Here is a 22624-nt window from a genome sequence, read left to right on the forward strand (position 1 = left end):
ATATTATTTTGAAATGTATATAAATAGAGATATGGAGTAGGTGTTTTCTTTCCTATGAAATGATCTAGTTAACAAATTTTTTTCCTTTCTTATTATGGAGGGCTTATAGATAGATAGATAGATAGATAGATAGATAGATAGATAGATAGATAGATAGATAGATAGATGATAGATGGATGGATGGATGGATGGATGGATGGATGGAAAAAAGATGAATAGACAGAAAGATAGATAGATATAGATGATATAGAATAGATAGATGATAGATAGATAGATAGATAGATAGATAGATAGATAGACACGGGCAGACAGACGTATGTATGTATTTATTTATTTATTACTTATTCATTCATTCATTCATTCAACAATGTCATTTGGCGGCACCCAGGGGAAGAGCCTTCCCTCTGGCGGCCCCGACACTTTGGAACCAACTCCCCCCAGATATCAGAGTTGCCCCCACCCTCCTTGCCTTTCGTAAGCTCCTTAAAACCCACCTCTGTCGTCAGGCATGGGGGAATTGAGACTTTCCCTCACCCTAGGCCTATAAAATTTATGCCTGGTATGTTAGTATGTATGATTGGTTTCTAAATTGGGGTTTTAAATTAACTTAAATATTAGATTTGTTTACATTGTATTATTATTGCTGTGAGCCGCCCCGAGTCTGCGGAGAGGGGGCGGCATACAAATTTGATTAATAAATGAATGAATGAATGAATAAATAAATAAATTCATTCAATCATTTATTTATTGGATTTATATGCCGCCCTCACCAAGGACTACTTATCTGTCTGTCTGTCTACCTATCTACAGATATATATACTGTATATTCCTTTCGCCCTTCTAGGAAGGAAGAAGGGAAGGAAGGAAGGAAGGAAGGAAAGGAAGGAAGGAAGGAAGGAAAGGAAGGAAGGAAGGGAAGGAAGGAAGGAAGGGAGGGAGGGAGGGAAGGAAGGAAGGGCGGGACAGAGGGAGGAGGGAGGGAGGGAGGGAGGGAGGAAGGGAGGGAGGAAGGAAGAAGGAAGGAAGGAAGGAAGGAAGGAAGGAAGGAAGGAAGGAAGGAAGGAAGGAAGGAAGGAAGGAATCCATGGGAACCCAGCACGGAGAGAGACAGAGATCCCCAATCCGGCTTGGCTGTTTTACAGCGGGCGCCCGCGGGCTCCGGGCTGCAAATGCCTTCCATGTGCGCGCACGCGCTCCCTTACCCCCGTCCCCGCGCGCGCCCCCTCGCGGCCTTCCGGTCTCCTCCTCCTCCCGGCGCGGAAGCGCGCTTGCGTGGCGTCCGCGCGCGATCCCGAGACTTCCGTCGGGCCGAAGCCAACCGGAGCTGCCGCGGAAGGTACTTGCGGGGGGACGCCAGGTGGAGAACCCCGAAGCCTTTGGGGAAATGGGGGGGGGGGGAACCCTCCTTCCCTCCTGTCTATTTTTTTTGGGGGGGGCAAGAAGTGGGGGGGGGGGGCAGCTGGAGCTGCAACGCAAGTGCTTATTCTTGTGGGGGGGGGGGCTCCTCGCCTGCCTTCCTAGAACCCCCCCACCGCTCCCAAATTTCTCCTTGGGTCTGTTTGGGAGGGGCAGGAAAGCCCCCCCTCTGCTTTTTTGGGGAGAGGGGGGCATTGCACCTGCTGAGGTAAAAGGACTGGGGGGGGGTGTTCTTCCGGGTGGGGTGGGGGTTCACCAGATGCACCCCCCCCATATTTTGTCTGTCTTGCTAAATGGGGGTGTCATGAGAGGGAAGGAGCATTAACAGGACCCCCCCCTTGGTATTTTTTGGGGGGGCTGTTTATTTTTTCCAGGGTGGGGTAGAAGCAGAAGACACCCCCCAGAAAACACATGCAGGGAGAGCATTAACAGGACCCCTTCCTTGGGTTTTTTTTTTGGCTGTTTATTTTGGGCGGGGCAGGGGTAGAAGCAGAAGAGCCCCCCCAAAAAAATTAAAAAAGCATGGTGCATCCTATGGGCCTTTCCAATAGGGAGAGAAGCCCCCTCCTCAAATTGCAAGCTCTCTTTCCTTTCTGGTGGGGGGGGGGAGCGATGGATAGAACTGCTTAAAAATAACCCCCCCCATTGCACTGTAAAACCTCCCACGGATGAGCTCAAAATTTTGGGGAGGGGGCTGGAAGACCTGGGGAAGTTTCAGACCCCCTCCTGCTTAAAAATACCCCCCCCCCATTGCACTGTAAAACCTCCCAAGAAGGCCTCAAAATTACAGGGAGGGGAGGCCTGGGGAAGTTTAAGAGCCTTAAAATAAAATAACCCTCCTCCCATTTAAAAATAAAATACCCTCCCCCCCATTGCACTATAAAAACTCCCAAGGAAGGCCTCAAATTATGGGGAAGGGGCTGGAAGGCCTGGAGAAGTTTAAAAAGGCCCCCACTTGAAAATAAAATTAACCCCCCCCCCCCATTGCACTATAAAAACTCCCAAGGAAGGACTCAGAATTATGGGGAGGGGGCTGCAAGGCCTGGGGAAGTTTAAGAGCCTTAGAATATTATAACCCCCCTCCCCTTTAAAAATAGAATAATCCCCCCCATTGCGATTGTTAAACCTCCCCAAGGAAGGCCTCAAAATTATGGGGAGGGGTCCGGAAGGCCTGGGGAAGTTTAAGGGCCTTAAAATAAAATATCCCCCCTCCCATTTAAAAATAAAAGAACCACCCATTGCACTGTCAAGCCTCTCAAGGAAGGCCTCAAAATTATGGGGAGGGGGCTAGAAGGCCTGAGGTGATTTAAGAGCCTTAAAATAAAATAACCCCCCTCCCATTAAAAATAAATTGCACTGTAAAACCTCCAAAGCAGGCCTCAAAATTATGGGGAGTGGGGCAAAAGGAAGGAAGGGAGAAGCTGTTATTATCCTCACCCTCCCACTGCGAAAAAAACATCTGTAAACCTTACATAATCCAGACCCTGTTTGTGTGTTTGTGTAGCTCTGGAAAGAATGAAGTGTGTGTGTGTGTGTGTGTATTGTGTACTGTGTATATGGCTTTGCAGCTAGGCCTCGACTTAACCATGGTTTGTTTTGTGACTGAACTTATGGTGGTGCCGGGTCGTGGTCTTCGGTCGCCGGGTCCTAAATTGGGGACTGACTCGTATTTGCGATGTATTCACGTGACATCGATTCCCGTTTGCGACCTTTGAAGGGTGAAGCACGATTCCACTTAAGAAACGGGAGGGACTTGTACGGCTGCCTCAGATTCGCTTAGCGACGAAGGTTAAAAAAAACGAGACGAAATTCGCTTAGCAACAAAGGTTAAAAAGCTGAGGAGAAATTTATTTAGCGATGAAAGTTTAAAAAGTGAGGCGAAATTTGCTTCGCGACGAAGGATCAAAACGAGGCAAAATTCGCTTAGCGATGAAGGTTTAAAAACTGAGGAGAAATTCATTTAGCGCCGAAGGTTAAAAAACTGAGGCGAAATTTGTTTAGCGATGAAGGTTAAAAAACTGAGGCGAAACTCACTTAGCCGATGTCTCACTTAACGGCAGGTGCGTTGGCCTCAATGGCGATCGTGCGTCGCGGACTCCCTGAGTTTATTTGGGTCTTGTGAACGCAATCCCTCGGATGGGTTTACGAGGCCCCGCGTTTAAAAGGTTAATCCAGTTTAAAATACCCTGGATTGGATTGAGGATTAAATTTTTAAAAAATCCCCGGATCCTTGAAAGAAGCATCCAAGAGGGCGCCTGAGCATGCACAGAGCGCATTTCTTTCCCTTCATGGGTAGCGTCGTGTTCTTGTGAAGTTTTGAGCTGATTCTCCTTCCTTTTGGGTGGGTCCCTCTGGCGTTTTTCCCCTAAGCTCCCTCGCCCTGTCGGTTTTGGAGGGGTCGGTCTTGCGCCAGAGGAAAACGACAACAGCAACGACAACTGTAAGCGCCGCAGGACGGATGGTGGTTTTATCCAGTTTAACCTTCTGGGAGATTTAATTCCACGCCTTCCGTAAAACCAGCTGCTCCCGTGATTAGCCTCAGGCCTCCCAGCGGCTTTTGCCCCCCAGAGGGAACTGAACCGGGTTTTTTGGAAAGTCCCAGATAAGACCTCCCCAGTGCGCGTTTTCCTCTCTTGTTTTCCTCTCTTCACCCGTCCCTCCCCCCTTCCCTTCCCGTTCTCCTTTCCTCTCCTCCCCCTCTCCATTCCTTTCCTCTTTTCCTTTCTTTCCCCTTTTCCTTTCCTTTCCATTCCTTTTCTTCCTTTCCTCTTTTCCTTTCATTCTTCTCTCCTTTCCCTTTCCTTTTCTTTCCTCCTTTCCTTTTCCTTTCCATTCCATTCCTGTTTGTTTGTTTGTTTTGTTTGTTTGTTTGTTTATTTTATTAGATTTGTATGCCACCCCTCTCCAAGGACTCCTTTCCTCTTTTCCTTTCCTCTTTTCCTTTCCTTCTACATTTCCCTTCCTTCTCCTTCTCCCTTTCCTTTACTTCTTTCTTTCCTTTCCTCTCTTCCCCTTCCTTCTCCTTTCCTTTCCTTCTTCCTTTCCCTTCCTTCTTCCTTTTCCTTCCTTTTTCTTTTCCTTCCTTATCCCTTTCCGTCTTCCTTTACTTCTTTCTTTCCTTTCCTCTCTTCCCCTCCTTCTCCTTTCCTTTCCTTCTTCCTTTCCCTTCCTTCTTCCTTTTCCTTCCTTTTTCCTTTTCCTTCCTTATCCCTTTCCGTCTTCCTTTACTTCTTTCTTTCCTTTCCTCTCTTCCCCTTCCTTCTCCTTTCCTTTCCTTCTTCCTTTCCCTTCCTTCTTCCTTTTCCTTCCTTTTTCCTTTTCCTTCCTTATCCCTTTCCGTCTTCCTTTACTTCTTTCTTTCCTTTCCTCTCTTCCCCTTCCTTCTCCTTTCCTTTCCTTCTTCCTTTCCCTTCCTTCTTCCTTTTCCTTCCTTCTTCCTTTTCCTTCCTTATCCCTTTCCGTCTTCCTTTACTTCTTTCTTTCCTTTCCTCTCTTCCTTTCCTTCTTCCTTTCCTTTCCTCTCTTCCTTCTCCTTTCCTTCTTCCTTTCCTTCTTTCTTTCCTTTCCTTCTTCCTTTCCTTTCCTTCTTCCTTTTCCTTCCTTATCCCTTTTCCGTCTTCCTTTACTTCTTTCTTTCCTTTCCTCTCTTCCCTTTCCTTCTTCCTTTCATTTCCTCTCTTCCTTCTCCCTTTCCTTCTTCCTTTCCTTCTTTCTTTCCTTTCCTTCTTCCTTCCTTTCCTTCTTCCTTTTCCTTCCTTATCCCTTTCCGTCTTCCTTTACTTCTTTCTTTCCTTTCCTCTCTTCCCTTTCCTTCTTCCTTTCCTTTCCTCTCTTCCTTCTCCCTTTCCTCTCTTCCCCTTCCTTCTCCTTTCCTTTCCTTCTTCCTTTCCCTTCCTTCTTCCTTTTCCTTCCTTATCCCTTTCCGTCTTCCTTTACTTCTTTCTTTCCTTTCCTCTCTTCCCTTTCCTTCTTCCTTTCCTTTCCTCTCTTCCTTCTCCCTTTCCTTCTTTCTTTCCTTTCCTTCTTCCTTTCCCTTCCTTCTTCCTTTTCCTTCCTTATCCCTTTCCGTCTTCCTTTACTTCTTTCTTTCCTTTCCTCTCTTCCCTTCCCTTCTTCCTTTCCTTTCTCTCTTCCTTCTCCCTTTCCTTCTTCCTTTCCTTCTTTCTTTCCTTTCCTTCTTCCTTTCCTTTCCTTCTTCCTTTCCCTTCCTTCTTCCTTCTCCCTTTCCTTCTTCCTTTCCTTTCTTCCTTCTCCCTTTCCTTCTTCCTTTCCTTTTTTCTTTCCTTTCCTCTCTTTCCTTTCCTTCTTCCTTTCCTTTCCGTCTTCCTTTACTTCTTTCTTTCCTTTCCTCTCTTCCCTTTCCTTCTTCCTTTCCTTTCCTTCTTCCTTTCCCTTCCTTCTTCCTTCTCCCTTTCCTTCTTCCTTTACTTTCCTCTCTTCCCTTCTCCCTTTCCTTATTCCTTTCCTTCTTCCTTTACTTTCCTCTCTTCCTTCTCCTTTCCTTCTTCTTTACTTTACTTCTTCCTTTCCTTTCCTCTCTTCCCCTTCCTTCTCCTTTCCTTCTTCCTTCTCCCTTCCTTCTTCCTTTTCCTTCCTTCTCCCTTTCCGTCTTCCTTTACTTCTTTCTTTCCTTTCCTCTCTTTCCTTTCCTTCTTCCTTTCCTTTCCTTCTTCCTTTCCTTTCCTTCTTCCTTTCCCTTCCTTCTCCCTTTCCTTCTCCCTTTACTTTACTTCTTCCTTTCCTTTCCTCTCTTCCCCTTCCTTCTCCTTTCCTTCTTCCTTTCCCTTCCTACTTCTCCCTTTCCTTCTTCCTTTACTTTACTTGAATAGAATAGAATAGAATTTTATTGGCCAAGTGTGATTGGACACACAAGGAATTTGTCTTGGTGCATATGTGTTTCCAAGTCTGCGGAGAGGGGCGGCATACAAATCTAAATAATGAATGAATGAATGAATGAATGAATGAATGAATGAATGAATGAATGAATGAATAAATAAATAAATAAATAAATAAATAAATATGCTGTCAGCGTACATAAAATAAAATATACATTTGTCAAGAATCATGTGGTACAAGACTTAATGATTGTCATACTTCTTCCTTCTCCTTTCCTCCCATTGATCCCATTTTCTCTCCCTTCCCTCCCTCCTGCCCGGAAGAACTAAATTATCCCTTTTTCTCAACTGACCCCCTCCCCTGCTGCTAATCCTTGAGAATTGCCCACTGTCTTAAAACCTCTTTTTTCCATCTTAAATCCCTCTTACCATCTCTCTGTCTTTTCCAGAGGTGACCAGCCCAAACAGCCATCAAGATGTCCGACTCCAAGTATTTCACCACCACCAAAAAAGGTAACGTGGTGCCCGGGACCGGTCGTCCCTCGTCCTCCTTTTGGGCTCCGTTTGGGGGTTAAGTCGAGGACCCTCCTGTATTCGCAAACCCAAATTCTTTTTCCAGGGGAAATCTTTGAACTCAAGGCCGAACTGAACAGCGACAAGAAAGAGAAGAAGAAGGAGGCGGTGAAGAAGGTGATTGCGTCCATGACGGTTGGGAAGGATGTCAGGTAGGCCGAGCTCCTGGGAAGAGGTCAGCTGGCTTTCATGCCTAAGGCGGGGCTAGAACTCACCGTCTCCTGGCGATTGGCCCAAAGTCACCCAATTGGCTTCCATGCCTAAGGCGGGACTAGAACTCCCAGTCTCCTGGTGATTGGCCCAAAGTCACCCAATTGGCTTTCATGTCTAAGGCGGGACTAGAACTCCCCGTCTCCTGGTGATTGGCCCAAAGTCTCACCCATCTGGATTTTATGCCTAAGGCGGGACTAGAACTCTCTGTCTCTTGGTGATTGGCCCAAAGTCCCCCAGCTGTCTTTCATGCCTAAGACGGGACTAGAACTCCCAGTCTCCTGGTGATTGGCCCAAAGTCACCCAATTGGCTTTCATGTCTAAGGCGGGACTAGAACTCCCCGTCTCCTGGTGATTGGCCCAAAGTGTCACCCATCTGGATTTTATGCCTAAGGCGGGACTAGAACTCACCGTCTCCTGGCGATTGGCCCAAAGTCACCCAATTGGCTTCCATGCCTAAGGCGGGACTAGAACTCCCAGTCTCCTGGTGATTGGCCCAAAGTCCCACCCATCTGGATTTTATGCCTAAGGCGGGACTAGGACTCTCAGTCTCCTGGTGATTGGCCCAAAGTCACCCAATTGGCTTCCATGCCTAAGGCGGGACTAGAACTCCCAGTCTCCTGGTGATTGGCCCAAAGTCCCCCAGCTGTCTTTCATGCCTAAGGCGGGACTAGAATTCCCAATCTCCTGGTGATTGGCCCAAAGTCCCCTAGCTGGTTTTTCATGCCTAAGGCGGGACTCGAACCCATCTTCGGTTTCTCCTCCCAGCGCCCTCTTCCCGGATGTGGTGAACTGCATGCAGACGGACAACCTGGAGCTGAAGAAGTTAGTTTACCTGTATCTGATGAACTACGCCAAGAGTCAGCCAGACATGGCCATCATGGCGGTCAACACCTTCGTTAAGGTGAGTCCGGCTGGGCCTTTTGGGGGTGGGGGTGCTGGAGGGGAGCAGGGTGGGAGGTCAATCATGAAACTGACAAACGTATCTTCTTTTATGTACACTGGGAGCATCGGCACCAAAGACAAATTCGATGTGTGTCCAATCACACTTGGCCAATAAAAAATTCTATTCTATTCTTTTTTTAATGCTTTATTTATTCAATGTTTCATTTTTAAAACATTACAGTAATTTTACACACATCACAACCAATCTCTTATATCCATTTCATTCTATTATTATTATTTTATTTCATTCCACTCCATTCCTTTCTCCTATTCCACTCTACTCCTATTCTATTCTATTCTATTCCATTCTATTCTATCTTTTCTCTTATGTACACTGAGAGCATCTGCACCAAAGACAAATTCCTTGTGTGTCCAATTACACTTGGCCAATAAGGAATTCTGTTCTGTTCCGTTCCGTTCCACTCTACTCTACTCTACTCTACTCTATTCTATTTTCTATTCTATTCTATTCTTTTTTCATGCTTTATTTATTCAATGTTTCATTTTTAAAACATTACAGTAATTTTACACACATCACAACCAAACTCTTATATTATTTATTTATTTATTTATTTATTGGATTTGTATGCCGCCCCTCTCCAGAGACTCAGGGCAGCTAACAGCAACAATAAAGCAGTGTACAATAGTAGTCTGATGTTAGAAACAATTAAAAACCCATTAATATAAAAAAAAATTATATCCCTTTCATTCTATTATTATTATTATTCCATTTCATTCCACTCTATTCCATTCTCCTATTCTATTCTATTGAGATTCTATTCTATATTCTATTCTATTCTATTCTGGCAGAAACGGTTTGATTTTCTGCCTGGCAGCTTTCCTGGGATTTCACTAAGAGGAGAATCCTTTCGCTCCAAACCAAGGATCTCGCCGCCGGCAGAACCGCCTCCTGCAAACTGGCAGGCCGCCCCGTACAGTTTCTCTCAATTCTCACCAGGACTGCGAAGATCCGAACCCCCTCATCCGAGCCCTGGCGGTCCGTACGATGGGCTGCATCCGAGTGGACAAGATCACCGAGTATCTCTGCGAGCCGTTGCGGAAGTGCCTGAAGGATGAGGACCCCTACGTGCGGAAAACAGCCGCCGTCTGCGTGGCGAAGCTCCACGACATCAACGCCCAGCTGGTGGAGGACCAAGGATTCCTGGATACCCTGAAAGATCTCATCTCGGACTCCAACCCAATGGTGAGTGCTTCTTTCTTTGCGGGAGGTTGGGATGACCACTGTATAGAGCACTGGTGAGACCCCATTTGGAATAATACTGAGCAGGGACAGGTTACAAGCGGTGTGCCACAAGGGTCTGTTCTGGGTCCTATTCTTTTTAATATGTTTGTGAGCGACATAGGGGAAGGTTTGGTAGGGAAGGTTTGCCTATTTGCCGATGACTCTAAAGTGTGCAATAGGGTTGATATTCCTGGAGGCGTCTGTAATATGGTAAATGATTTAGCTTTACTAGATAAATGGTCAAAGCAATGGAAACTGCAGTTGAATGCTTCCAAATGTAAAATAATGCGCTTGAGCAAAAGGAATCCTCAATCTGAGTATTGCATTGGCAGTTCTGTGTTAGCAAAAACTTCAGAAGAGAAGGATTTAGGGGTCGTGATTTCTGACAGTCTCCAAATGGGTGAACAGTGCAGTCAGGTGGTAGGGAAAGCGAGTAGGATGCTTGGCTGCATAGCTAGAGGTATCACAAGCAGGAAGAGGGAGATTGTGATCCCGCTGTATAGAGCGCTGGTGAGACCACATTTGGAATAATACTGTGTCCAGTTCTGGAGACCTCACCTACAAAAAGAGATGGATCAAACTGAACGGAGTCCAAAGACGGGCTACAAAAATGGTGGAAGGTCTTCAGCATAAAACTTATCAGGAAAGACTTTATGGGCTCCATCTGTAGAGTCTGGAGGACAGAAGGAAAAGGGGGGACATGATTGAAACATTTAAATATGTGAAAGGGTTAAATAAGGTTCAGGAGGGAAGTGTTTTTAATAGGAAAGTGAACCCAAGAACAAGGGGACAAAATCTGAAGTTAGTTGGGGGAAAGATCAGAAGCAAAATGAGAAAATATTATTTGACTGTGAAAGAGTAGTAGATGCTTGGAACAAACTTCCAGCAGACGTGGTTGGCAAATTCACAGTCACTGGATTGAAACATGCCTGGGATAAACATAGATCCACCCTAAGATAAAATACAGGAAATAGTATAAGGGCAGACTAGATGGACCATGAGGTCTTTTTCTGCCATCAACCTTCTAGGTTTCAATATTTCTAAGGAAAGAAGGAAGGAAGGAAGGAAGGAAAGAAGGAGGAAGGAAGGAAGGAAGGAAGGAAGAATCCACAGTCACTGAATTTAAACATGCCTGGGATGAACCTAGATCCATCCTAAGATAAAATACAGGAAATAGTACAAGGGCAGAGTAGATGAACCCGGAGGTCTTTTTCTGCGGTCAATCTTCTGTGTTTCTATGTTTCCATAATCTTTTCATTAGGGCACTAAAACCTTTGGCTGGGTGCCAGTACTGTATTAGCTGGTAAGAATGTCCTTGAGCAAAGAAGTGGGAGGAGGGGAGGAAGAGATGGAGGGGAGGAGGGAGCAGAGGAGAGAGGACAAGAGGAGATCAAGCGAGGGGGAGGAGAAGGGAGGGGAGAGGAAGGGATCAAGAAACCTAGAAACATAGAAGATTGGCGGCAGAAAAAGACCTCCTGGTCCATCTAGTCTGCCCTTATACTATTTCTTGTATTTTATCTTAGGATGGATCTATATTTATCCCAGGTGTGTTTCAATTCAGTGACTGTGGATCCTTCCTTCCTTCCTTCCTTCCTTCCTTTTCTTTCCTTCCTTCTTTCCTTCCTCCCATCCTTCCTCATTCATAGAAACATAGAAGATTGACGGTCGAAAAAGACCTGGTCCATCTACTCTGCCCTTATACTATTTCCTATATTTTAAATTCAGTTCCTATGGATTTACCACCCACGTCTGCTGGAAGTTTGTTCCAAACATCTACTACTCTTTCACTAAAATAATATTTTCTCATGTTGCTTCTGATCTTTCCCCCAACTAACTTCAGATTGTGCCCTCTTTTTGGGGGGTTCCCTCCTGAACCTTATTTAACCCTTTAATATATTTAAATGTTTCAATTCCGTCCCCCCCTTTCCCTTCTGTCCTCCAGACTGTACAGATGGAGTTCATGAAGTCTTTCCTGATAAAGTTTGATGCTTAAGGCCTTCCACCATTCTTGTAACTCATCTTTGGACCCGTTCAATTTCATCCATATCTTTTTGTAGGTGAGGTCTCCAGAACTGGACACGGTCTTCCAAATGGGGTCTCACCAGGGCTCTATATAGCGGGGTCACAATCTCCCTCTTCCTGCTTGTGATACCTCTAGCTATGCAGCCAAGCTTTCTACTCGCTTTCCCTACCGAGAGAGGGAGAGGATTGAAAACGAATGGCGTTTCCATTTGCTTGAAAGTATGGTGTTCAGGGTTTGTTCTCCTTCGTTTAGGTGGTGGCGAATGCGGTCGCGGCCCTCTCGGAGATCGCCGAGTCCCACCCCAGCAGCAACCTGCTCGACTTGAACCCGCAGTCCATCAACAAGCTGCTGACCGCTCTGAACGAATGCACCGAATGGGGCCAGATCTTCATTTTAGACTGCCTGGCTAACTATATGCCCAAAGATGATCGTGAAGCTCAGAGGTAATGGAGGTGCAGCTTGGCTCTGTTTCCCCTTAAATAAGACCTCCCCTGATAATAAGGCCAATCGGGCTTTTGAGTGCATGGCAATAAGGGTCTTATTTTCAGGGAAAAACAGTAGATGATAGATGGATGATATATAGATAGAAATAGATAGATAGATAGATAGATAGATAGATAGATAGATAGATAGATAGATAGATAGATAGATAGATGATAGATAGATGATAGATAGATAGATAGATAGATAGATAGATAGATAGATAGAAAGAAAGAAAGAAAGTTTGCGGAGAGGGGCGGCATATAAATCCAATAAGTCTAAATCTATAATAGAGATAGAAATAGAAAGAAACATATTGATAGATGGATAGATAGATAAGATAGATTGGATGGATGGATAGATGGCTAAATAGATAGATAGATAGATAGATAGATAGATAGATAGATAGATAGAAAGATGAAGATATAATAGAGATAGAAATAGAAAGAAACATATTGATAAGTGGATAGATAAAGATAGATTAGATGGATGGATAGATAGATAGATAGATAGATAGATAGATAGATAGATAGATAGAAATATGAGATAGATAGATAGATAGATAGATAGATAGATAGATAGATAGATAGATAGATAGATAGATAGATAGATAGATAGATAGATAGATAGATATCCTGTTTCCCCCATTTTCAGGGATGACTTATTTGGGGGGGGGGAAGGATTTATTTTTGTGGGAGGGATTTATTTTCAAGGAGGGCTTTTTTTGGAGGAGGGATAATTTTTTAGGGGAAGGGTTTATTTTCACAAGAGGGCTTATTTTCTAGGAAGAGTTTATTTTCAGGGGAAGTGCTTGTTTTGGGGGAGGGCTTTTTGGGAGGAAGGATTATTTTTGGGGAAGAGTTTGTTTTCAGGGGAAGGGCTTATTTTCACAGAGGGTTTATTTTTGGAGGAGGGCTTATTTTTGGGAGAAGGGTTTATTGTCAGAGGAGGGCCTAATTTCAGGGAAAGACGGTAGAGGTCAACTGGATGACCGCAAAGCCAAGCCAGAGCTGAGATCCGTTCCCTGAGTCTCAAAGAGACCTCTGTCCCTTCCTTCTTTTTCCAGCATCTGTGAGCGGGTGACCCCCCGGCTGTCACACGCCAACTCCGCCGTGGTCCTTTCCGCCGTGAAGGTGTTGATGAAGTTCACGGAGATGCTTTCAAAGGATCTAGATTATTACGGGACTCTGCTGAAGAAGCTGGCCCCCTCCACTTGTCACTCTACTCTCCGCCGAACCGGAACTTCAATATGTAGCCCTCCGGAACATCAACTTGATTGTGCAAAAAAGGTGAATTTCTCTTGCACATCTGGGGATGGGTGGGAAAGGGACCAGCATTCCTAGCAGTAGGCTGGCTGGATTCACACTCAACACCGTGTTGTAAGAATGGTTTCGCTCAGCCTCGAAGTTCTAAGTTGTCAGTTAAAGCGAGGTCCCTAGCCATCCATGGCTTCGCTTAACGACTCCAGATTCACTTCCCGACTGTGCTTAACGACTACTGTAAAACAGATCATAAAATTATCTCCATTGCAATATCATTTATTTATTTCATTTATTTTTATTTATTTATTCATTTGTCTAATACACAAATACATAGGAAGAAAAACAGACATATAAGGGTAAAGTGAACTTAGAGGAGAAGATATATGAAAGAAAGAAAATATATATGATAAGTGAGAGGAAGGAAAGACAATTGGACAGGGGACGAAAGGCACACCAGTGCACTTATGTACGCCCCTTACTGGCCTCTTAGGAACCTGGAGAGGTCAATCGTGGAGAGTCTAAGGGAGAAATGTTAGGGGTTAGGGGTTGACACAATTGAGTCCGGCAATGAGTTCCACGCTTCGATAACTTTATTGTAGATGGACCATGAGGTCTTTTTCTACCGTCAGACTTCTATGTTTCTATTGTGCCCTATTATTATTATACACTGCTCAAAAAATAAATAAATAAAGGGAACACTCGAACAACAGAATATAACTCCAAGTAAATCAAACTTCTGTGAAATCGAACTGTCCACTTAGGAAGCAACACTGATTGACCATCAATTTCACCTGCTGTTGTGCACATTCAACTTTATACAGAACGAAGTATTCAATAGAGAATATTTCATTTATTCAGATCGGGGATGTCTTATTTGAGTGTTCCCTTTATTTTTTTGAGCAGTGTATATGTTTGAACATTATATATTTCTATATAATGGTCTATATTATATACACAGCTCAAAGAAAATAAAGGGAACACTTAAACAACACAATATAACTCCCAAGTAAATCAAACTTCTGTGAAATCAAACTGTCCACTTAGGAAGCAACACTGATTGACCATCAATTTCACATGTTCTCAGCCCATTCAACTTCGTACAAAACAAAGTATTCAATGAGAATATTTCATTCATTCAAATCTAGGATATGTTCTTTGAGTGTTCCCTTTATTTTTTTGAGCAGTATAATATAAAAAAAGATTGTTTTCAGTAGATTGAGTCACCCATTTCTTTTTCAACCTCTGTTTCATTTGTATTACAGTCGGCCTTCTCCAGGTCCCGTTGACTAAACAATGTCGTCTGGCGGGATCCAGGGGAAGAGCCTTCTCTGTGGCGGCCCCAGCACTCTGGAATCAACTTTATGTGCTTTTTTAACATATTGGATTTGTGATATTGTATTTTGTTGTGAGCCGCTCTGAGTCCTCGGAGAGGGGCGGCAGACAAATCTAATAAATAATAATAATAATTATTATTATTACATGCATAAATATCTAGTTTATTTTATTTATTTATTTATTTATTTATTTATTTATTTATTTATTTATTTCGACTTCTGTGCCGCCCAGTCCTGAAGGACTCGGGTTATTCTGATATTGGCAACTTTTAAGACTTGTGGACTTTTAACTCCCAGCTGGCTGGAGAATTCTGGGAGTTGAAGTCCGCAAGTTTTAAAGTTTGGGGCCCCCTGACTTTAACCTGGATGGAAAAAACACGGCAGTCGAATTTCATTATTTCCTCACTTCTTCTTCTCTTTTCTTCTCCAGGCCTGAAATCCTCAAGCACGAGATGAAAGTTTTCTTTGTGAAGTACAACGACCCAATCTACGTCAAGCTGGAGAAGCTGGACATTATGATCCGCCTGGCCTCTCAGGCCAACATCGCACAGGTAGAGTCCTTAAAAATGAAACTTCCACCTACCTGCTTTGCAAATCTCATCCGACCCATCAGAGATCCAGCCAGGCCTTTCAGAAACATGCAGAGTTTTGGGAAGGAAACCCCAAATTTGGTAGGGGTTTGGTGCGGAAGCAAAAAAAATAACCAAAATCTTGTGCATGAATGCCCTCACGAGATTTTTGAGCCACTCCGAATCCTCGGAAAAGGGTGGCATACAAATCTAATAAATTATTATTACTAATACTACTACTATTATTATTATTATTATTATTATTATTATTATTATTATTATTATTATTATTATTATGCAGGTGCATGAGATTTTGCGGGCGCACGAGATTTTGCCAATTTTTTTGCTTCTCACTTTCTCGGAGAGAGAAACGGCTGCCTTTGTGCTAACCTGTCCGGCCTCCATTCCCCTCCTTGTCCCTTTGCAGGTTCTTGCCGAGTTAAAGGAATACGCAACCGAAGTGGACGTGGATTTTGTCAGGAAAGCGGTCCGAGCCATCGGCCGATGCGCCATTAAGGTTGAGGTGAGACCTTGGCGGGAAAGGACAGCAGGCCTCTAAATTCTCACTGTCTCCTCGCTTCCTCCTTCCCCCCCTTCCCGTTAATGATTTAGACCCTCCGCCAACGTCTTGACTGACTCAACCTGGTTTGGTTTTCTTCTTTGTAAATTTACCCCCCCCCTTCCCTCTTCTTCCCCCGTTTCCAGCAATCTGCCGAGCGCTGTGTGAGCACGTTGTTGGATCTCATCCAGACCAAAGTCAACTACGTGGTGCAGGAAGCGATTGTGGTCATCAAGGACATTTTCCGCAAGTACCCAAACAAGTAAGGAACCCCCTTTTTTAAATTTTTTATTTAATTTTATTTTTTTCTTGGCTTGAGGAATTGGGTATTTGCTAAGGACTGCAGGCTGCAGGCAGCTGACTGCAATTTGGGCAGTTCGAATCTCGACAGGCTCAAGGTCAACTCAGCCTTCCCTCCTTCCGAGGTGGGTCAAGTGAGGATCCAGACTGTAGGGGGCAATATATGCTGACTCTGCAAACCGCTTAATAAGGTCTGTAAAAGCTCAGTACATAAGTCAATGTTCTATTGCCCTTCCTCCCTCCCTCCCTCCCTCCCTCCCTCCCTTCCTTCCTTCCTTCCTATTTTTCTTCCTTCCCCTCCCTCCCTCCCTCCTTCCTTCCTTCCTTCCTATTTTTCTTCCTTCTTTCCCTCCCTCCCGCCCTCCCTTCTTCCTTCCTTCCTCCCTCCCTCCTTCCTTCCTTCCCTCCTTTCTTCCTTCCTTCCTATTTTTCCTTCCTTTGTTCTCTTCCTCCCTCCTTCCTTCCTTCCTATTTTTCTTCCTTCCTTCCCTCCCTCCCTCCTTCCTTCCTTCCTTCCTTCCTATTTTTCTTCCTTCCCTCCCTTCTTCCTTCCTTCCTTCCTATTTTTCTTCCTTCCCTCCCTTCTTCCTTCCTTCCTTCCTTCCTTCCTATTTTTCTTCCTTCCTTCCTTCTTTCCTATTTTTTCCTTCCTTCCCAGATATGAAAGTGTGATCGCTACCTTGTGCGAGAACCTGGACTCCCTCGACGAACCGGAAGCCCGAGCCGCCATGATCTGGATCGTGGGAGAATACGCAGAGCGCATTGACAACGCGGATGAGCTGCTGGAGAGCTTCCTGGAGGGATTCCATGATGAAAGCACCCAGGTGCTGGGCCTCAGCGGCGGGTTAGGTCCGGGGTCTGGGAGAACCCCCGAATACCTCCTCCTCGTCTGAGCCTTCAGCAAGAAACCAATCGGCTGCCTCTCTTTAACCTCGGATCCGTTTCTCGCCCGCTTAGGTCCAGCTTCAGTTGCTGACGGCCATCGTGAAGCTCTTTCTTAAGAAGCCCACCGAGACGCAAGAGCTGGTTCAGCAGGTGTTGAGCCTGGCCACGCAGGTACAAAAACCTGGCTCCCCTCCCGGCCACTGAAAAAGCCCACCCAAAGCCCTTTTCCAGGGCTGTTATAACTTTGAACGGACACTAAATGGGGCGGTTGTAAATCTGGTGACCCTGAGGATGCCGTCATAATTGTGAAAACATACGGATCAAATTGAATGGGTCCAAAGACGGGCTACAAAAATGGTGGAAGGTCTTAAGCATCAAACTTATCAGGAAAGACTTCATGAACTCCATCTGTACAGTCTGGAGGACAGAAGGAAAAGGGGGGACACGATCGAAACATTTAAAGGGTTAAATAAGGTACAGGGGGAAGTGTTTTTAATAGGAAAGTGAACACAAGAACAAGGGAGCACAATCTGAGGTTAGTTGGGGGAAAGATCAGAAGCAGCGTGAGAAAATATTTGACTGAAAGAATCGTAGATGCTTGGAACAAACTTCCAGCAGGCATGGTTGGTCAATCCAGAGTAACTGGATGTAAACCTAAGCAAGATAAAGTACAGGAAATAGTATAAGGGCAGACTAGATGGACCAGGAGGTCTTTTTCTGCCGTCAATCTTCTAGGTTTCTATGAATGAGGAAGGGAGGGAGGAAGGAAAGAAAGAGAAGGAACAGAAAGAAGGAAGGAAGGGAAAGAAGGAAGGAAGAATCCACAAAGTAACTGAATTTAAACATGCCTGGGATAAACATAGATCCATCCTAAGATAAAATTCAGGAAATAGTATAAGGGCAGACTAGATGGACCAGGAGGTCTTTTTCTGCCGTCAGTCTTCTGTGTTTCTATGAAAAGTGGACGTAAGTGTGAAAAACGGTGCTAAATCACTTTTTTCAGGGCAGTTGTAACTTTGAACAGTCACTAAATCATTGTTTAAAGACCCCGTAATCTCTTACGGGGTGATGCTGAGGCAACTGAATGGAGCCGAGTATGTACTGGCCCGTTGCCTTTCCTATCCCCAGTACGGAGTTTTGCTCAGCAGATATCTATTCTCATTGTGGCCAGAGAGATATATATCTGCTTCTACCTACCGTTTGAACGGTCACTAAATGAAGCCGAGGGCTAAATAAATTATTTCCCTCCCTCTTTCTTCCCCTCTCTCCCAACCTGGTAGGATTCGGACAACCCCGACTTGAGGGACCGGGGCTACATCTACTGGCGCCTGCTCTCGACGGATCCCGTGGCAGCCAAGGAGGTGGTCCTGGCCGAAAAGCCTCTTATTTCCGAGGAGACCGACCTGATCGAGCCGACCCTGCTGGACGAGTTGATCTGCTACATCGGCACCCTGGCCTCCGTCTACCACAAGCCTCCCAGCGCCTTCGTGGAGGGGAGCAGAGGCGTCGTTCACAAAAGCCTCCCGCCCCGGACAGGCTCGTAAGTCGGGTTCCGAAATCCCCGCCGATTCATTGACATTGGCCACAGCTTATAAAGAGAATTGGTACAAAATATTTTATAGGTAGCATATAACACCTATACAATTACAGTGGTACCTCGTGATATGAACCCCTTGTCGTACGAACTTTTCGAGATACGAACCCGGGGTTTGGATTTTTTTTGCCTCTTCTTATGAACTTTTTTCGCCGCCACCGCCGGTGGGAAACCCCACCTCCGGACTTCCGTTGCAAGCGGAGCGCCCGTTTTTGCACTGCTGGGATTCCCCTGCTGAGATTCCCCTGAGAATCCATGGGAAACCCCACCTCCGGACTTCCGTTGCAAGCGGAGCGCCCGTTTTTGCACTGCTGGGATTCCCCTGCTGAGATTCCCCTGAGAATCCATGGGAAAACCCACCTCCGGACTTCTGTGTTTTCGCGATGGTGCGATTTCGCTGAGGCTTCCCTCCCTGGGAAACCCCACCTCTGGACTTCCGTTGCAAGCGGAGCGCCCGTTTTTGCACTGCTGGGATTCCCCTGCTGGGATTCCCCTGAGAATCCATGGGAAACCCCACCTCCGGACTTCCGTTGCAAGCGGAGCGCCTGTTTTTGCACTGCTGGGATTCCCCTGCTGGGATTCCCCTGAGAATCCATGGGAAAACCCACCTCCGGACTTCTGTGTTTTCGCGATGGTGCGATTTCGCTGAGGCTTCCCTCCCTGGGAAACCCCACCTCTGGACTTCCGTTGCAAGCGGAGCGCCCGTTTTTGCACTGCTGGGATTCCCCTGCTGGGATTCCCCTGAGAATCCATGGGAAAACCCACCTCCGGACTCCTGTGTTTTCGCGATGGTGCGATTTCGCTGAGGCTTCCCTCCCTGGGAAACCCCACCTCTGGACTTCCGTTGCAAGCGGAGCGCCCGTTTTTGCACTGCTGGGATTCCCCTGCTGGGATTCCCCTGAGAATCCATGGGAAAACCCACCTCCGGACTTCTGTGTTTTTGCGATGGTGCGATTTCGCTGAGGCTTCCCTTGCTGGGAAACCCCACCTCCGGACTTCCGTTGCAAGCGGAGTGCCCGTTTTTGCGCTGCTGGGATTCCCCTGCTGGGATTCCCCTGAGAATCCATGGGAAAACCCACATCCGGACTTCTGTGTTTTTGCAATGGTGCGATTTCGCTGAGGCTTCCCTCGCTGGGAAACCCCACCTCTGGACTTCCGTTGCAAGTGGAGCGCTCGTTTTTGCACTGCTGGGATTCCGCTGCTGGGATTCCCCTGAGAATCCATGGGAAACCCCTCCTCCGGACTTCTGTGTTTTTGCGATGGTGCGATTTCGCTGGGAAACCCCACCTCTGGACTTCCGTTGCCAGCGGAGCGCCCGTTTTTGCACTGCTGGGATTCCCCTCCTGGGATTTCCTTACAGCATGGCTGAAGTCAGGAGGTGGGGTTTCCCAAGCAGGGGAGCTTCAGGGGAATCCCACCAGCGCAATAACAGGCACTTTGGCTTGAAAAAGGGTTAAATTTGTAAGACAAGGTATCACTGTACTGGGAACAACACATGAAAAGTATGAAAAAGGCCAAACATACTTAATTCTACATATAAGAACAGCGGTATGCGTGTGTCAAAAGAAAGAAATATTTTAATAATAATAATAGTAATTAATAATAATAATAATAATTATTATTATTATTTTTGAAACCTCCCCCCATGTCTCTTCCATTAACACAGCAGCGAGAGTGCTGAAAGTCCAGATGTTTCCGCGGGGGTGCCGCCTTCGGAGCAACCGGCCGTCATCCCCACCCAGGGGGATCTGTTGGGGGACCTCTTGAACCTTGACCTCGGACCCCCCGTCAGCAGCCCCCCGGTTGCTGCCTCCTCGGTGCAGATGGGAGCCGTGGACCTTCTCGGCGGTGGCTTGGATAGCCTGGTATGTTTCGCTTAGCATCGCGCCGGTTGGCGGCCTCCGAATCCAGAGAAGCTTTTGCCCCCCAAAATTTAAAAAATTAAGAAAAAGATCTAGAAGGTTGCACATTTCTCTGACCTTGTAAGAGAAGCCCCTGCAAGTGACAGTGTCGTTGCAGTAAAATAATAATAATAATAATAATAATAATAATAATAATAATAATAATAATGCAGATGAGTATATTTTTCTTTTTGCTTTTGGAAAGAAAGAAAGAAAGAGTAAACTTGCCAATTTCTATGAAGCCTCCTAGGATTCTATTCCATCCCATCCTATTCCAATTTAATTCTCTCCTGTTCCATTCATTTTCTATATTCTATTCATTTTCTATATTCTATTTTATATTCTATTCATTTTCTATATTCTATTTTATATTCTATTCATTTTCTATATTCTATTTTATATTCTATTCATTTTCTATATTCTATTTTATATTCTATTCATTTTCTATATTCTATTTTATATTCTATTCATTTTCTATATTCTATTTTATATTCTATTCATTTTCTATATTCTATTTTATATTCTATTCATTTTCTATATTCTATTTTATATTCTATTCATTTTCTATATTCTATTTTATATTCTATTCATTTTCTATATTCTATTTTATATTCTATTCATTTTCTATATTCTATTTTATATTCTATTCATTTTCTATATTCTATTTTATATTCTATTCATTTTCTATATTCTATTTTATATTCTATTCATTTTCTATATTCTATTTTATATTCTATTCATTTTCTATATTCTATTTTATATTCTATTCATTTTCTATATTCTATTTTATATTCTATTCATTTTCTATATTCTATTTTATATTCTATTCATTTTCTATATTCTATTTTATATTCTATTCATTTTCTATATTCTATTTTATATTCTATTCATTTTCTATATTCTATTTTATATTCTATTCATTTTCTATATTCTATTTTATATTCTATTCATTTTCTATATTCTATTTTATATTCTATTCATTTTCTATATTCTATTTTATATTCTATTCATTTTCTATATTCTATTTTATATTCTATTCATTTTCTATATTCTATTTTATATTCTATTCATTTTCTATATTCTATTTTATATTCTATTCATTTTCTATATTCTATTTTATATTCTATTCATTTTCTATATTCTATTTTATATTCTATTCATTTTCTATATTCTATTTTATATTCTATTCATTTTCTATATTCTATTCTATGCCAACTTGCAGGGCAGCTTTTTCCAGATGGCTAAGAATGGTGTGTGTGTGCGTGCACAAACTCACACACACACACACCAGTGGGAACCCTCTGTAGCATGTGGGCTAGCTTTTCCCTGTTGTGTTGCTGAGCAAACTAACTTTTCACCCCTCCCTTCTTGTCTCCTTTCTCCCCATTTTGCCCTCCCCTGTCTTCCTTCCTTCTTTTCTCCCTCCCTCCCACTCTCTTCCTTTCCTCTCTCTCTCCTTCCTTCTTTCTTTTTTTCTTTCTTTCTTTCCTTCTCCCACTTCCTTCCTTTCCCCTCCCTCTTTCCTTCCTGCCTTTCCTTCCTTCCTTCTTTTCTCCCTCCCTCCCCCTCTCTTCCTTTCCCTCCCTCCCCCTCTCTTCCTTTCCCTCCCTCCCCCTCTCTTCCTTTCCTCTCTCCTTCCTTCCCTCTTTCTTTTTTTCTTTCTTTCTCCCTCCCTCCCCCTCTTCCTTTCCTCTCTCTCTCCTTCCTTCCTTCCCTCTTTCTTTCTCCCTCCCTCCCCCTCTCTTCCTTTCCTCTCTCTCCTTCCTTCTTTCTTTCTTTCTCCCTCCCTCCCACTCTCTTCCTTTCCTCTCTCTCTGCTTCCTTCCCTCTTTCTTTCTTTCTCCCTCCCTCCCCCTCTCTTCCTTTCATCTCTCTCTCCTTCCTTCCTTCCTTCCCCCTTTCTTTCTTTCTTTCTCCCTCCCCCTCTCTTCCTTTCCTCTCTCTCTTCTTCCTTCCTCCCCTCTTTCTTTCTCCCTCCCTCCCTGTTCCTTTCTTTCCCCTCCCACTTTCCTTCCTCTCCTTCCTTCCTTCCCTCCCTCCCTTCCTCCCTTCCTTCCTTCCTTTTTTCTTTCTCCTGCTGTTGCTGCTACTACTGTTCTTCTCTTCGCCTCCCGCTCCCCTGCTTCTCTTTCAAGATGGGGGAAGAACCCGAAGGGGTAGGTTTCCGCTCCTCCTTTCCCGTTACCCTAAGCCTGCCACCACCACCCCTCACCCTCTCCCCTTTGGGCAAAGTTGGGGGGCGTGGAGATGTGGGCGGACATACGATCGAGGTGCCCCAACAACCAGGGCTCCTTGTTTGATATGGGATGAATCTACTAATCCAAGTCGGTCATTGGATTCTCTGTTAGTTGGAGGGACAAAGGACTTCATTCCTTGGAATCCTTTGCAAGGGATCTCTTGGGTTCCCGGATTTTTTTTTTGGGTGGGGTGTGTGTTCTTCTACCCATTTTTTTTGCAACAGCGTTTCGCCCCCCATTGCGAACGCCCTCCCTTCC

The 22624-nt window shown here is 44.7% G+C and overlaps 1 protein-coding gene across 1 annotated transcript in view; it reads left to right on the forward strand.

Annotated features, from left to right (window-relative positions):
- The first annotated feature begins 1252 nt into the window (after positions 1 to 1252).
- Positions 1253 to 22624, forward strand: part of AP1B1 (adaptor related protein complex 1 subunit beta 1) — a 33745-nt gene continuing 12373 nt past the window's right edge. Inside the window, 15 exon segments of the mRNA XM_070763049.1 lie at positions 1253 to 1336; positions 6701 to 6764; positions 6871 to 6976; positions 7803 to 7938; positions 8938 to 9183; positions 11498 to 11688; positions 12792 to 12930; positions 12932 to 13014; positions 14752 to 14872; positions 15318 to 15413; positions 15596 to 15711; positions 16408 to 16573; positions 16707 to 16805; positions 17915 to 18174; positions 19895 to 20093. Coding sequence (XP_070619150.1) covers positions 6728 to 6764; positions 6871 to 6976; positions 7803 to 7938; positions 8938 to 9183; positions 11498 to 11688; positions 12792 to 12930; positions 12932 to 13014; positions 14752 to 14872; positions 15318 to 15413; positions 15596 to 15711; positions 16408 to 16573; positions 16707 to 16805; positions 17915 to 18174; positions 19895 to 20093 — 1995 coding nt within the window. The 5' untranslated portion in view covers positions 1253 to 1336; positions 6701 to 6727.

Source organism: Erythrolamprus reginae, chromosome 10, assembly GCF_031021105.1.
Source record: "Erythrolamprus reginae isolate rEryReg1 chromosome 10, rEryReg1.hap1, whole genome shotgun sequence".
Lineage (NCBI taxonomy): Eukaryota > Metazoa > Chordata > Lepidosauria > Squamata > Dipsadidae > Erythrolamprus > Erythrolamprus reginae.